General features: G+C 40.7%; 1 protein-coding gene across 5 annotated transcripts in view; it reads right to left on the reverse strand.

Annotated features, from left to right (window-relative positions):
- The window catches only part of PSIP1 (PC4 and SRSF1 interacting protein 1), a 39452-nt gene extending 37013 nt beyond the window's left edge, over nt 1-2439 (reverse strand). For 2 of the 5 annotated variants that reach the window (XM_049634984.1, XM_049634991.1), the window contains exons 1-2: nt 2294-2439; nt 1540-1754 (exon numbers count right to left, since the gene is read on the reverse strand). In XM_049634984.1, coding sequence (XP_049490941.1) covers nt 1540-1611 — 72 coding nt within the window. In that variant the 5' untranslated portion in view covers nt 1612-1754; nt 2294-2439. The remainder of the gene's footprint in view (nt 1-1539; nt 1755-2293) is intronic. The other 3 variants (XM_049634999.1, XM_049635009.1, XR_007458908.1) reach the window with 2 other exon arrangements.
- Nucleotides 2440-17238: the final 14799 nt, after the last annotated feature.

Consider the following 17238-nt stretch of genomic DNA (forward strand, 5'->3'; position numbering starts at 1 on the left):
TTTGCTTTCAGCAGTACTAACTCAAAGGAGGTAACTTTTTAAACATTTTCATTTGGCTTTTAACTGCACCGTAGCATCGAAATGTGACTACAGATATATCCTGTAATCTCAGATTTTAAAATGCCTCAAAATAAATTAGGATGTAAAAGCCATGAAAACAAAGTACCTTGGAGGGGTCTTAAACCTGCCCAATTTCCCTCTGCTCTAGTCAAACATGGAACAGTGTTTTATATAAATACATGATTACATACTAAGGACGGGGGGTGGGGGGGCATGAAGACATTCAGTTTATGTCTACTGCCCTCAAGAAGTTTTCAATCTATTTGGAAGTCAAAGCATGCACATAAGAGTTAAAATGTTATCACAAAGGAAATACAGTGTCAAATATATAGGTAAGAATTCTGAGTTAAGGATCATTCAAGATAAGACTCCAACGAAAAAGCAGACTTGATAGACTAGGGGGAAAAAAAATCTGTCCAGGTTTAGGAAGGAAACCCGTAAACAAGAAATGGATGGGAAAAATCAAGAAACAGTGAACACCTTACACTTGGATAGCAGTCAGCAAACACACTGCAGGATTCTCTATGGGTATGTTTTCCCCCAGCTGACATAATTAAAACTACAGGATTTGAATGTCTTTAAGAAATACACTCCTCAAAGAAGAGCAAGTTGGTGGAAATTACAACTTTAGAATATCAAGTTTATATTTAAAAGGATCTTGAACATTCTAATGGATCTCAACACTCTTTTGGTTCTATCATGATCTCAGAACCTGAGTCCTACCATAAGCTAACAAAAAGACCTTTTTCCGAAAATGGCGCTTAGATATTAAACAGTCTCAATTCTTAAATGTCACCAAAAAACCCTAGGCCTTAATTACCTCTCTGTACCACTAGATGTGAGCCTAGGAATCGGAGTCTATTGCTCTTTTGCCTATGGAAAACAAAGACGAAAAACAACTTTTTCAAGGTCATAAGGCAAACTTCACCAATAAAAATGTGAAAATACATTTACATCCTATTGTAAAATTTTCAAGAATATCCAGTCCTAGATCTCTGTATGAAACAAGCAAATCCAGAGGCCTCATCAACTACAAAACGTTTTTAAAAACCCTGTGAATCCAATTTAATCACCTCTTTGACATCTAAGAGGCTCCATAAACTCCACGGATGCTCTACATTTCATTCAAAATTTCAAAACCCTCCATGTTTCATTAATTTGTAAACATCAAACCCCACACGTGATTATTTTCCCCTACAATGGAACATTAACTGGCATCCCGTTTCAATATTTCCTATTAAGAAAACCTGCCAAAGTCTGTCAAAAACAAACCATAGGGAAATGCTTAAGTAGAAACACCTGGATTTTTGCAATTCCATGGGCGATTCCCGGGCAAAAAGCTAAAACGAAAGGTTGCAAATGAGCCCGAAGGAAAGCGAGGGGGAGAAAGGACCCGGAGAACAAAATTAAGAGGAAGGGTAGGAGGTAGGCCCCTGGGGAAGGTAACACCGCTGAATCGAAGGCTAAAAAATCACTTACTCGAGCTGGCCAATGAGGATAACCTTTCATCTTGGCGAAGATGAGGTCTCCAGGTTTGAAATCGCGAGTCATGTTTCGGGGGCGAGGCCGGGGGTCTGAAGCCCGGGGAGGAGGCGCGGCGGTGCGCACAACGAGGGGATGCGGGAGGGCGGACGGGAGCCCAGGCTCCCGGGGCGGCGGGAGGGGGGAAGATGCCTCCGGGCGTCCCGACGCGCCTGCGAGGGAGAGCACGGAGGGCGGTTAATGCTAAGAAACCCGAAGGGAGGGGCCGCACGGGGAGGCCCGGGGGAAGGGGAGGGGGAGGGGAGGCCCGGGGAGGGGTGGGGGTGGGAGAGTGAGGGGAGAGCCGCCTCCCGCTCCTCCCCCGCGAGTGCGCGGCCTTCGCAGCCCAGGAGCTACCCCTCCAGGCTTCGGCAGGTCCACCGCTCGACGCCCGAAGAGACGCCACCACCTGAGACAGAGATGCTTCTCAGCCCCCGATTCCCCTTTCTCCCGCCCCATCTTTCCTCTGGCTTTTTTTCTCCGGGCTTAAGCGCCGAGAGGGAGGGGGTCTGGGGAGAGGGAAAAAAGATGGCAAAGGGAAGGGGAACGTTCCCCTCTCGTGCACACAGGACCTCTCCCCCCGACCTGCTCCCCGACGGCCGCAGCCCCGGGGCTGCCCCTGGGCTCCAGGGCGGGCCGCAGCCACTTCCCCGCTACAGCCAGGAGCGAGGCCACTGAGGGGGGGCGGGGCGAGTCCCCGCCGCCCGCTCACCTGCCGGGGCCGCGGGCGCTGAGGCTGCGGTGGCGGGCCGGCCGCCTCTGCCCGCGTCCACGCAAGCCACCTGCGCCACCAGCTGCCGCAGAGGCGTCTCAACGGCTCCGAATCGCAACCGCCGCCGCCGCTGCCGCCGCCGTCGCTGCGCTGCTCCCGCGCGGCTCCCGCTCGGCGCCCGCTAGCACTGGGGCGAGACCAACTGCTCGCCGAGGGAGGGGGGACAACGCAGCACCGGCCTGAGGTGTGTGACGCGGAAGCGGAACTTCAGAAGACGACGGATCCCCAAGTTGGCTTTTGCCCATCAGTGACAGCCAGATGCAGAGAGGCGCTGGTGCGAAGGAACAAAGAAGTGGGCGAAAATAGCTCGGCCCCAGGCGGCTCCCCCCTGCGGTTTGCAGAGTGGTCGGGCCCGGCCCGCCCCTGCTGGCTCCTCTGCGTGTGTGTATTTGTATGTGTACTGTATGTAAAAGGCGGGGAGGGAGGAAACGATTGTTGTGGACGGGGTTTGGGGGCGGGTATCCGGGCCTCCAGCCCTCGGCTGTGTGTTAGGGAGAACCTGGCAGCCTAAGTTGCATGTTCTTGCATCGTTTCCCAGGGTGGAGAGGCTTTAATGCTGCACTTGCGCGGTTTGCACCATCCATCCAAAAAAGAACTGTACAAAAACCCATAGATGAAATCGGAGCAGGAGGGTGTGCAGCTTGTAGGCCTCTTACAGCTCGCTGAACGGGCCTTATAGTAGCCTTTTCCTTGAAATTGTAATATGAGAAAGCCCTATTTCTTTTATTTTAAATTTAAAGCACCAAAGAAAACTGCAATCCTAACGAATGCAAAATGTGAAAGGAAGAAAACAATGACAGGAAAGCATAAGTCTTTTAGATAGGATGTGGGTTTGGGCCCGTACTAAATTTTAGCTGCATCTAAATTTTATTTCTCTAGTAGAGTGGTAGCTGGGAGGTGGAAAGTGTAGAAGTGTTTGTAAGGCTCACATAATTTATCTCTTAAAATACTCTTCAAGGGATTTCTAAGATTTATTTTTTTGATCCTTCAGCTAATGCAGTTTTTAATATGTTGGTAGTGATATGCCCGGCTTTCTAATGTGCATTGGTAGCTTAATATTTTTACTGTACCAGAACTGTGTCACTAGATTGTCTAATTTTATTTAACCATTAACATTCACCCAAGTTCCTAATAAATGTAGTGAATAAAAAGGCATTTTGAAAATGAATAAATATTAACCTTAAGCTTTGTTTCATGCTCCATTGAATCCCACTTCCCCAAAAAGTACCTACTGTGTGTCAAGCTTTTTTAGGTGCTGGAGTTACAACCGTGAACAACAAGCACAAATTCTTCCTGAAACAGAATGAAAACATGGAAAAGCCTAAATGTTAAAATATGTAAATAATGGCATGTAGCTCATACTTATTTAAATGAACTCACCACTGGGAATAAATCAGGAAAAGCTGTATTAAGTAGGTAAAAATTGAGAAGAATTCTTTAAAAGCGATACACATGTCTTCAAAAGGAATGTAGACATTCCCAGTGCAAATTGTCCTGCAGGGAATTTCAAGAGACTAAGTCATACCACAGCAACAGGCAGAGGGTTCCAAGTGTTGCAAAAAGAGAAATTGACTGGCAAGGGAAAGGGAAGGGTTAGAAAAAGGTCTTGAAGCCTTTCATCCTGATCAGTTTGATATGATGTATGCTAGGCAGCTAGGTTGCTGAGCAAGAAAGTAAAGATGAATCTTTAAAAAGTTACTCTTGCTTGCTACAAAGTAGATGACAGTAGAAAGAGCCTGGAGGTTACTGTTCTACTCCCTAAGTGACCCATTTCTAGAAGAGACTGGTGACTGAAAAAGGGAAGAGCTAAGAACACAAAAGAATGATTTTCAGGCATTAGCCATAAATCATGCACAGGAAAAGTGGAGAAAGATGTAGGGAAGAAAATTCCAAGACTGTTGAGTAGGAGAGACCAAGGCATCATCCAGCAACCATTTCTTGTGCACCTCCTTTGTTCTAAGCCTTTTAAGGCTTTGCAGTTCCAAGTCTTGGTCCTGGGCCCAGCAGCATGGGCTTCCCCTCACCAGACTTGCTAAATCAGAATCTGCATTTTAACGAGATCCCCAGGTGATTCTTATGCATATTCAAGTTGAGAGACTTCTGCTGTGGAGGATACTACAGGCTACAGGAACACAAAATCAAGTAGGAAAACAGAACTGGAATAGATGAATTATAATTAATACTAAAAGATAACTTTTTATTAGTGCAAAATGATAGAACAAATAAAAAGGGAGTGGTTACTGTGGGCGGGGGGGGCGTTTCTCAGGAAAGAAATGAAAATAGAAGACAAATGGACAGCATTGATGCTTTGGTGTTAATGTTAAAAATATAAAGTACAAACCTTGCTCTTGCTATCTTTAAGTCTGGTAATTTCAATTTGTGATAGTCTATAGACAACAAGCTATACCCTTGAAACAATAAGTCAGGGCAAAACAGGTGGTAGTTTAAGCCTCTACAGAACAAAAGCCCAGGATCCCTGGGAGCAGCAGTTCAGAATGGGAGGGAAAGGGGGAGTGGAGAGGGAGGAGGGAGGCTTGTGCTCATCAGAACCACTTGGAGAGCTTTTCTGAACTGAGAGCCTGTGCCCCTCTCTAACCGTGCTAGATGCATCCAGCACCCATACTCAGCCTTCTTACAGGGGATGCCAGGAAAAGTACAGCAAGATAGAAATTAAAGGGCAATGATAAAGTTGTAAAGAGAAAGAATACAATTTCCAAAACAAATGAGGCAAGAGGGTGGGGGTGGGAGAGCTAAATGAATCAAGGAAGGAACATGATTCACGTTCTCTCATTTTATCTGGGTGTTCTTACCCCCATTTTACAGATGAGAAAACAGGCTCACAAAACTTCAGCAACTTGCCCCCAAATCACACATCTAGTCAAGAGGCCAAGGCTACATTCCAGCCAGTCAATTCTCAGGTCCACGCCTTTGTGTGGTCCCACGCCACCTCTAGGTGGAGCAGGGGGCCAGTAGTGCTGGATACCAAGGAGCTTATAATTAGAAAAAGATGCTGGAAGGAAAAGCACCCAGCCCTTACTCTTCCAACTTCTGTCTGGACTTGGAAGTATTTCCAGCTTAAATTTCCTAATGACCTTCCTCTACCCCACCCCATTCCCCAGCTTGGCCCTATCATCGGCCCGTTCTATTAATTCCCTCCAGTTTTAAGAGATTCAGCCCAAAAATCACCTCTGGAAAGGCTTCTAACCTCATCTTAATGTGACATAATTTCTTATTTACAATCCTTATGACTAATATTTAAACTACTTAGAAATAGGCACGACCTTAGTCATCAGTGCCTGGCATTTAGCAGGCACTAAATAAAATTTTTCTCAAGAAATATTTGTTGAATGCATGAGAGGAGGGGCCAAGTGAGAAACTCCCTTGACCCTTAGTCTGAGAAAACAGATAAAAAGACACTTTAAAAGACATTTGTTTTTGTTTTGACTTTGTGAATTGTTCATGTAACAAAGCTTAACCCTTTAAAAGCACTGATATGTTTTCATTGACTAAAATACATCCAGGGGCGCCTGGGTGGCTCAGTCGGTTAAGACTCCGACTTCAGTTCAGGTCACGATCTCACAGTATGTGAGTTCGAGGCCTGCGTTGGGCTCTGGGCTGATGGCTAGAGCCTGGAGCCTGCTTCCGATTCTGTGTCTCCCTCTCTCTCTGCCCCTCCCCGGTTCATGTTCTGTCTCTCTCTGTCTCAAAAACAAATAAACGTTAAAAAAAATTTTTTTTAATAAAAAAAAAATTTTTTAAAATACATCCATTTACCAGTTTTGTTAAGGGAAATCTTTCTAAATAAGAGTTGATACATATCCCCCAAATTTAGCAATAATAATCCCTTCCTTCACATCTTTTACATAGAATATATATAATTCCCTACCTTAATATATAGTATTTGTAACGTACCTTAAACTTATCAGTATAAACCCCAATTATTAAACTTTCCTTATGTGTAATACTTCAAGCCTCACAAATAGGGAAGTTAGCAAGAACATGGGGAAGACAAAGGGCGTTAATCAAAGAGCTAGTTCAGTTAGAGATGTCATAAATCTGGTCTAGACCCAGCTTCCCGCTTGTTTCCCTGAGCATTTGGATTTTCGGCCGTATGGAAGGGAAAAACCAAGATGTGCTGGTTTGTGAGACAGTGACTGAGCTACTTTACCAATGGCTATGGGGGAGTCATTCTCAGACACACGGAATAAGAGAAGTCTTAATGAGTGTAAGTGCTCATTAGAACAGCTGTCAAGAAGCAAGGCTAAGACAGGGATGGCCAGTTGACCTGTGAGTGCTGTTGGTACCTATTCTGAAGGCTGCCTAGCTGTGTGTTGTTCTAAGGGAATTTTAAAAATCACTGCACGACCTCCTCTGTAATCACTTCTTACCTCAGAAACTTGCTTTGCTTTTTTCTTAGATCTCCACATCCAGTCTCATCCTACATGCTCCTCTTTATTCTTCTGCCTATTTTTTTGTGAATTTTCCCTTTTTCATCTTCTTCTTTCTTCTACATTCTTCATCATTGCATGCTCTCACTTTCTGACTTAGGTTGCCCAGAAGTACGGCTTTGAAAATGGAATGATCCCGGGGCGCCTGGGTGGCTCAGTCGGTTAAGCGTCCGACTTCAGCTCAGGTCACGATCTCACAGCCCGTGAGTTCAAACCCCGTGTCGGGCTCTGGGCTAATGGCTTGGAGCCTGCTTCCGATTCTGTGTCTCCCTCTCTCTCTCTGCCCCTCCCGCGTTCATTCTCTGTCTCAAAAATAAAATAAATGTTAAAAAAAAAAATTGAAAATGGAATGATCCCTTGTTTTGGTCAATAGGCCTACTAATGTGATAATATCTTTTATTATCTTTATGCCTTTGGTTTTTCTAAGGGTGGAGAAATGAGTACTGATTGCCAAGGGTTAGGAATGGGATGGCTACAAAGTGGGGGATTTTCATGGCAATGGAATAGTTCTGCATCTTGATTGGGGTAGTGGTTGCAGGAATCTACACATGCCACAAAAATGGCATAGAACTGTACATGCACCTTGTACCAATGTCAGTTTCCCCTCTTTGTCATGGTACTTACAGTTGCTTAAGATGTCACCATTAGAGGAAATGGGTGAAGGGCTGTAGAGGACCTTTCTGGATTATTTTTGCCATTTCCTGTGAATCTATAAATTTTTCAAAGTAAAAGTGAAAACACCAGGTATATATATTGACAGTTCAAGAGAGGTCTTTTGTTCAGGGCAAGGAAAATCTGCTCATGCTTATAGGCATTAGGAAGTTAGGGACAGGGCTAGGAGAAGGAGAAAAATACAATATTGCAGTGTCTTCTCACCTATGTGTGTGGGTGTATGTGTAACGCATGGCTCCTAAAATGCTTTCTTCATATGCATCATCATGAACACTTCCCTAGTGCTACCACCCTTTATAGCCATCCAAACCCCTTCCCCTTGCAATTCCTAACCACTGACAGTCACTAATGATTTCTCCATCCCTATAATGTTGTCATTTCAAATTTTGTCATTTCATTTCATTATATACATGGAATCATACGGTATGTGACTTTGCAGATGGGCTTTTTCCACTCATCTTAATACTTTTAAAATCCATTTAACTTTTTCTGTGAATCAATAGTTCATTAATTTTTGTAAATTTACATAGTTTGTTTAGCTATTCACCTATTGAAGGGCATTTTGATCGTTTCCAGGTTTTTGCTACTATAATGAAAACTGCTGTAAACATTCCTGTACATGTTTTGTGTAGCTCAAAGTTTTTATTCCTCTGGGATACATGCCCAGGAGTGCAATTACCGGGTCATATTGTAGTTGCATACTTAATTTTGTAAGAACTCGCCAAACTATTTTCCAGAATGACAGTACATTTTACATTCTCAACAACAATGTGCAAGAGATCTCCTTTACGTACACCTTCACCACCATTTGGAATTGCCACTAATTTTTCCTTTCACTGTTCTAATAAGTGTGATCTTAATTTCCATTTTCTTTTTTAAAACTATTTATTTAGTGCGCGTGTGTGCGTGTGTGTGCGTGTGCGTGTGCGTGTGTGTGTGTGTGTGTGTGTGTATGCACGCATGCGCACCAGCCATGGAGAGGCAGAGAGGGAGACAGAATCCCACGCAGACTCTGCACTGACAGATACAAGGCTTGATCTCACAAACAGCGAGATCATGACTTGAGCTGAAATCATGAGTTAGACGCTAAACCGACTAAGCCACCCAGATGCTCCTCAGTTTCCATGTCCCTAATGATTAGTGATATTAAACATCTTTTCATGTGCCTATTTACCATCTGTATATCCTCTTTGGTGACATGTATCTTCATGTCCTTTGCCCATTTTCTAATTGGATTAGTTTTTACTGTTGAGTTTTGATCATTCTTTACATATTTTTCTTTATTTAAAAATTTTTTTACATTTATTTATTTTTGAGAAACAGAGAGAGACAGAGCACAAGTGGGGGAGGGGCAGAGAGAGAGAATGAGACACAGAATCCGAAGCAGGCTCCAGGCTCTGAGCTGTTAGCACAGAGCCGGACGCGGGGCTCGAAGTCACAAAACGTGAGATCATGACCTGAGCTGAAGTTGGATGCTCAACTAACTGAGCCACCCAGGAGCCCCTCTTTATATATTTTTCATAAGAATCCTTTGTCAGAAATGATTTGTAAATATTTTCTCGCAATCTATACCTTGTCTTTTCATCTTCTTTACAGGATCTTTCACTGACTAAAAGTTGTTAATATTGATGAAGTCCTATTTATCAACGTTTTTCTTTTATAGATTATGTTTTTGTTGTCATGTCTCAGAACTCTTCACCAAGCCCTAGGTCCCAAAGATTTTTCTCCTATGTTTTCTTCTAAAAGTTTTAGAGGTTAATATCTTATGTTTAAATCTATGATCTATTTTGAGTTAATTTTTTCGGATAAGATATGACATTTAGATGGAGGTTCTTTTTTTTGGGGGGGGGGTCTATGGATATCCAAATGCTCTAGCAGCTTTGCTGAAAAACTATCTTTGTTTCATTGAATTGCTTTTTTACCTTTGTCAAAAATAATTTTACTATATTTGTGTGAGAATTTCTCTATTTTTTTTTAAACTTAAAAAAAATTTTTTTAATATTTTTGAAGGAGAGAGAGACAGAGCATGAGCAGGGGGAGGAGCAGAGAGAGGAGAAGACACAGAATCCGAAGCAGGCTCCAGGCTCTGAGTTGTCAGCACAGAGCCTGATGCAGGGCTCAAAGTCATGAACTGCAAGATCATGACCTGAGCCGAAGTGGGAAGCTTAACCAACTGAGCCACCCAGGGGCCCCTCTCCATTTTTTTCAATTGATTATTTTGTCTTTCTGTCTGAGCCATGGTTTTCATTAGTGAGGTGTGATATACTATCTTGATTACTGAATCTCTATAATAAATCATAAAACAAGATAATTTCTTCCACTTTATTTTTGGCATTCAACTTTTTTTCTGGATATTTTAGTTCTTTGGTTTTCCATAAAAATTTTAGAATAAGCTTATCTATATCCATTTTAAAATCTTCCTGAGATTTTGATAGGGATTATGTTAAACTTACATGTGAGTTTGGGGAGGATTTACTTTTTTACTTTTTTAATTTTTTTTTTTTTTTTTTTTTTTGAGGGAGAAAGAGACAGAGTGTGGGTGGGAGAGGGGCAGAGAGGGAGACACAGAATCTGAAGCAGGCTCCAGGCTCTGAGCTGTCAGCACAGAGCTGGACACGGGGCTTGAACTCATGAACCATGAGATCACAACCTAAGCTGAAGTCAGATGTTTAACTGACTGAGCCACCCAGGTGCCCCGGTTTGGGGAGAATTTATATATTTACCAGGGCAAGTCTTTTAATCCATGAACACAAATGTCTTTACACTAATTTAAATAGTCTTCAATTTCTTTCATTAGCATTTTGTAATTTTTATCCTATAAGCCCCATATATGGTTTGTTAGATTTACAACTAAGTATTTAATGTTTTGGAGCTATTAAAATTTTAATTTTAGTGTCCATGTGTTTATTGCTAGTTGGTAGAATTGATTTTTGTAAGTTTATTTTATATTTTGAAAACTTGCAGAACTCATTTATTAGTTTTAGGAGGATCTTTGTTTGTTTTGTTTTTGTGTGGTGTCTTTGGTAATTTCTCGGGGTTTCTACGTAAACAATCATGTTATCTGCAAGTAGAGCAAAAAACACGCTTTACATAATTTTAGTTATTTAAAAATTTTTGAGGATTGTTTTATGGCCAGCCCAGGATATGGTCTATCCATATGTCTGTAATGACTGCATATTCTGCTTTGCTGAGTAGAATTCAATAAATGTCAATTTATATCCTATTCTGCTGGTTGATGTCATTGAGTTCTTGAATATTCTTAATTATTTTTGTTTATTTGTCCTATCAATTATTGAGAGAGAGATACTGAAGTCTCCAACTACAGTTGTAGATTTGTCTATTTCTCCTTTCAGTTCTATCAGTTTCTGCTTTCTGTATTTTGTAGCTCTGAGAATTGCTGTGGTTTTGCCATGTTTTCTTTATCATCTTTTATCATTATTTATGGTTTTTCTCTATTTCTGGTGATTTTTTTGTTCAGAAGTCTACTTTATCTGATATTAATATAGCTATTCCTACTTTCTTCTGATAAATATTTTCACAGTATGGACTCTTTCAGCCTTTACTAACATGTTTTATATTTGAGGTGGATTTTCTCGTAGGCTGCAGATAGTTGAGTCATATATTTTTTTAAGATTTTCTTTTAAGTAATCTCTACATCCCACGTGGGGCTCGAACTTACAACCGCAAGATCAATAGTTGCATGCTCTATCAACTCAGCCAGCCACGTGCCCCAGTTGGTACTGTTTTTAGTCCACACTGCCAATCTCTGTCTTTCAATTGGAGTATGTAGACCACTTACATGTAATGCAATCATTGATATGTTAGAGCTTAGTTCTGGTATTTTTTGTCTCCTTTTCCCCACCTTCCTGTAGGTTATTGGGACCTTTGTTAAAATTCCATTTTGATGTATCCAGTTTTTTTAAAGTATATTTTTTTGCATAAATTTTTCAGGTGTTGCTGTAGGTATTACATTATACCTACCTAATTTATCAAAGCCTACTTCTGTTGATATTTCACTAGTTTGAGCAAAGTGTAGAAATCTTAACCGCTCTTTGAGTCCTTTTACTCCTCACCATTTATAAGATGATTATCTTAAATAATTCTCTTACACACACTGAGAACCACATTAGAAAGATTTGTAAGTTTTGCTTCAACCATCAAACAGAATTCATAAATACTCAAAAGGGAAGTAAAGTCTATTGTATTTACCTATATTTTCATTCTTTCCATTGTTTTCTTTTCCTTCCTGATGTTTTAAGTTTCTTTTATCATGGAGGTAGGACTACAGTTTTTCTCCTTGGTGTTTGGTTAGAGTAGGTATTAAGTATCTAAACTTTTCTGTCTTGCTAGGCTGCCCCTTTCCTGGTTCATTGGCTATGAAGAGCAAGCTTTTTTTTTTTTTTTTTTTTTTTAATGGTTTCTTTTGTTTGTCCAAGCACCTACTGCAAGATGTATGAGGCAAAAGGGAAACCCAGGAAATAATTCGTCACCATTGTCATTCCTTGAATCCCAAAATCGGTAGCCAGCCATCTTTCAGAGACTTCTTATATTTGTTTTATTTACAATGTCCGGTGGACCTATTTTTCTCTTTCTTTTTGTCACCAAGCTTGTGGGGAGAAAATAGTTTACTAACAATAGTTTACCCCTACTTCATCATTCACACCTTAACCTTCATCTCCAGTGGAATTGAACTCCATGAGAGCAGGGACTTGGTTTTGTTCATAACTGTGTTGCAAGGATACAGTGTTGACACAAAGCAAATCTTTGGTAAATATTTCCTGTCACTACATTATCCTAGTAACTTTTCCTTCTTTATTTTCTCCATGTACCACCCCAGTATAGAAACTTCATTAGCTCATGCATAAATTAAAATATGTATGCTTTTCTTCCTGTGCCTTTCTTTACACCATTATCTTACTCAGAAATGCCCTTCAATCATTCTATGTTTATTAATTTTTTTTTTCTTCTCTTGAAAGTCCAAATCTAGTTACACTTCTTAGGTCTCTTCTTAGCTTCATCATCCTATTCTAAAGTCCTATATATGCTACTTTCTGCAGTACTCATTTTTTAAAATTAACATATTGTCTCGATTAAAAATGCTTTCAGCTTTAATTAACAGAAAACTCAACTGTAGGGGTTTACGCAAAAGAAGTTAAGAGATCGATGCTGGCATTGCAGCTTGATTACTTCAAGGCCAGTGTCTCTTCAATTCACTTGACTTCTTCCTCATGCTGGCTTGTTTACTTGTGAACAGAAGATGACTGCTCTTCTGGGAGCCACATCTGAATTTTAGGTAGGAAGAAAGGGCGTAGAATGAAGAGATAGGCTACCTAGGTCCATCTCTTTTTATTTAGAAAACAGAAGTTCTTCCAAAAATCACGTCGCGCAGACTTCTCATTTTACGTTATTGAACAATATTTTCTTACACAACCACACCTAGCTGGAAAGTACAAGTGAGAAAAGGGTTATCAATAGGAATTCAGTTAGCCAAACATTGATATATCTGCCATATCTATCTATCTATCTATCTATCTGTCTATCTATCTATCTATCATGTCTCCAAACTAGTTAGGGAGACAGATTTACCTAAATGTAAGATCTTTGCGATCAGAGATCTAATCAGAGTTAGTCATTTCATACTTCACACCAGATGAATGTAAGGGTCCCCCTAATCTCATATATTTCTGCTACAAACAACAAAGAAAGTTCTTAAATGGGGACTTTAAACCTAACGTAATTATTTAAGAATTATTTAGTAACCTCAGTTTTTTCTGAAATTAATAACTTTTTTAGTCAGGGAGAACCACTGTGTACTCATAGAATCACTATGAGTTATGGGAGAAGAGTTTCTTTTTTCTTGTTCTTTTTTACAAGAAGTAGACTTTACACAATCATGGGGGGAACTGGAGAAGTCAAGGTCCAAGAAACACATCAGAAGATTAGAGAGGTAGAAACTAAGGAGTCAATCTAAGAAACCAAGCACGTCCAGCTGCCAAAATAGGACTAGATAGGGAAGGCTTATGGGGAGATCTCTGGGAAATAGTGTCTCCATTCAACTACCACCTCTGGGGATCAACTGCCAAACATCCAATGCTGGGCCTGGGGCCACCTTTGGTCAGCAGGGTCAAAAGTTGGGAAGAAGAGCCAGATGTGAGTTGGTGGAGAATGAAGACATGCTGAAATCTGCTGGTCCTCTACATCTGTCTCTTCCAGCATCTAACCACAATGACCTTCAGAGCAATGGCTGCCACTTCACTTCCACCTTCCAAATATCTCTGAAATTATTATTTTTTTATTTTTTCTGTTTATTTTTGAGAGAGAGAGAGAGAGAGAAAGACAGCATACAAGCAGTGAAGGGGCAGAGAGGGAGACACAGAATCCCAAGCAGACTCCAGGCTCTGAGCTGCCAACACAGAGCCCAACGTGGGGCTCTAACTCACAGGGTGTGAGATCGTGATCTGAGCCAAAGCCTGGCGCTCAACCAACTGAGCCACCCAGGCTCCTCTCTCCAAAATTCTTTTGGCCAACTCGAACTTGGAATCTTTCGGGGAAGAGGATTTGGGGAAATGTGATCCAGCTTAATCAAATTAACATAGGACAAAACCATCACATTAAGTAAACTACACAAATGGAAGTTGAAACTCATCATTTAGGGACTCAAAATGACTGGAATCCCTGAAGGGCCAGGACTATGTCTTAGTCCATTTCTTCTGTCCTTTTTATCCTAGCCACTAAGTTGATTCTTAAATCATGTGTTGTCCTCATTGATCTTCCTGTGCGAGCAGTTTTTCCTCTGCCCTGGTACCCATCTCCTAGAAGGAAAAAGGAGTCCCTTCTTGGATTCAGGCAATAACATGCTGCCCAGGCAGTCTTGTCTTTTAACTTTTACTGGTCATTTGCTCTACTCTAAGTTCTTCTATTTCTGTTGGCATTCCTCTTCTGTTTCTCTATTTTGGCTACAATCCTTGTGTGTTCTTTAGTACATTTGGCTGCTTCTCCCCTGCCTAAGTATGTTCATGTAACATTACTTTTAGGTAGTAATCTATCTTTGGGTGATGTAGTTCTCCCATTTTTGTTTTAACTAACCAATATATATTCAACTGCAGATATTTATTGAACGCCTCAGATATCATCTTACCCTCCAGAGGAATTTAAGTACAAATATATCTATATAACAAGAGAAGAAGTAGAATATACCAACATAAAGCAACAAATTTCAATAGCTCTCAGAGTTCAGAGAAGGGAACTGAATTCTGCCTTCCTGTGGGCCCTTTTCACCTTTTCCAATCAAGGAACTTCATATAAGATTTCCAAATCTTCGTAATATTGCCCTAGTATTTATATTATAAGTTAGCTTTGAATAGTAAAATTAGTTGTTTTAGTACACAGAATTTAAGCAATATGAAATAAAAGAGTATTGGAAAAAGCTATATACAAATGTTTGTAAAGGAAGATGTAATAATAATTTTAAACCACATTAAAATTGAAGAAACTCTGACTGTGAAAATGTAAGTACAGAACTAGGAAAATTAGGCTGTAATTTTATTCCACTGGCTCTATTTGGAAATTATTTTCTTTTTTGCACTGCTTTAGTGACATAGACTTCTGGGGCTCAGAATTATTTAGTGTTGCCTACATTCATTCAAGCTTAGCTTTCAATTCATAAAGGCTGTGATTTAATTTTTTTTTTAACGTTTTATTTATTTTTGAGACAGGGAGAGACAGAGCATGAACAGGGGAGGATCAGAGTGAGGGAGACACAGAATCGGAAACAGGCTCCAGGCTCTGAGCGGTCAGCACAGAGCCCGACGCAGGGCTCGAACTCACGAACCGCGAGATCATGACCTGAGCCGAAATTGGCCGCTTAACCGACTGAGCCACCCAGGCGCCCCATAAAGGCTGTGATTTAATGGCATGAGTAAGCAATAGTGGTTTTAGAACATTTTACCCGCATACAACATCATCACCAATGAATGCCAGACACCTTTTGGTGACAGCACAGACGTAGAAAATGTTGTCTTTTTAATGCAGTTGTACACTTCCCCTTTTTATAAAAATTAAATACCGTGAACTATTTCGGTTGTAGTTATAATTTCACATTGATGTTTGTGAATAGGAAAGGGAAATATGACCATGCTCATTAGGAAGTTCAAGTGTGAATTTACATATAATAAGGTCCAATTGTCCAAATAGCAGGACTGAGGAAACAGTCATAAATGTTGTGCAGGAGCAATGCTGAGAAGCTGTCATATGTTTTCTTTTTCTTTTTAAAATTTTATTTATTTATTTTGAGAGAGAGAGAGAGAGAGAGAGAGAGAGAGAGACTGGGGGGGGGTGCATAGAGAGAGGGAGACAGAGAATCCCAAGCAGGCTCCATGCTATCAGCCAAGAGCCCACATGGGGCTCAAACCCATGAACCATGAGATCATGACCTGAGCTAAAATCCAGAGTCAGATGCTTAACCAACTGAGCCACCCAGGTGCCCCCATACTCCATTTTAGAAGTAAAAGAAATGCATAGCCTCTGATTGTCTTTAAACTACTAGTTTAATTATAGAATGTAGCAAGAAAGGTAGATGACCTGAAATATCCCATGATCCCAAACTGGCTTGCAGTTTGAGTTTGAAGTGGCATTTGTAAATATGAAACATGATTTTAAAGCAGGAGTCGTAAATTAGAGCCCCAGAAGTTGAATCTGACAAGTAATTTCTTTCTTTTTTTTTCCTGAGAAGTAATTTTCTTTTTTATTTTTAAGTTTATTTATTTATTTTGAGAGAGAGAGAAATAGAGGGAGTGCACAAGCAGGGAAGGGCAAGAGAGAGAGGGAGTGAGAGAATCCCCAACAGGCTTTGCACTATTAGCATAGAGCCGCACGAAAGGCTCCATTTGACAAACCCATGAGATCATGACCTGAGCTGAAATCAAGAGTCAGACCCTTAAGGGACTGAGCCACCCAGGCACCCGTCATGTGTTTTCTTTGCTGACATTTTAGGTAAGGGGAGCATAAAGATGCAGAATTTGTTCTAGAGGATGCCAACCAAACTCAACTTCTCCTTCAGTCTAATCTCATCAATCCAGCTTAGATTGGGTCAAGCCTCTCAAATTCAATATAGTATCTTTTTACCCACTCCTACTTCATGCTTCTTGATTAGTGTAGAACAAAAAAGAGGAAAAAGATATATTGAATTTTTACCTTTATCTCCTGTTTTAGTTTACTCTCGATATGGCACCTTAAAGCTTTCAAGGGATTTTTTTCTTTCCTATTTCAGGATACTTTACAAAAGCTAGGAGAGCTGCATTTAAAAAACACTTTTTTATCGTGGTAAAATATAACATAAAATTTGCCATTTTAACCATTTTTAAGTGTATAGTTCAGTGGCATTCAGTTCATTTCCATTGTGTTGCAACCATCACCACCATCCATCTCCAGAACTCTTTCCAGATCCTAACATGAACACTTCTTGTCCTAATTTACTTGTTTGGGAGTAGGGTCATGACTATGTGTTAGTCATGTCGCTGATTGAAAGAGAGTGAGAGTGTCTTGACCTTGGTGAGTAGCCTACTTCCAGAAGTCATGAAGAGATATGTATAGAGAACAGCTCAGATAATGTAAACGTTCCTTGCTAAGGAATAATGCCTTTGATCCCCAAGGTGTAACTCTTGGATTTATTGCGCTGGGTTGAATCTCAAGGGATCTTGTGGTATTTTTTTTAAATCCCTATAGTCTCAAACCTCACTACAAACAGGCTAAACTTGGCTATTCCTA

This window comes from Panthera uncia, chromosome D4 (genome assembly GCF_023721935.1).
Source record: "Panthera uncia isolate 11264 chromosome D4, Puncia_PCG_1.0, whole genome shotgun sequence".
Lineage (NCBI taxonomy): Eukaryota > Metazoa > Chordata > Mammalia > Carnivora > Felidae > Panthera > Panthera uncia.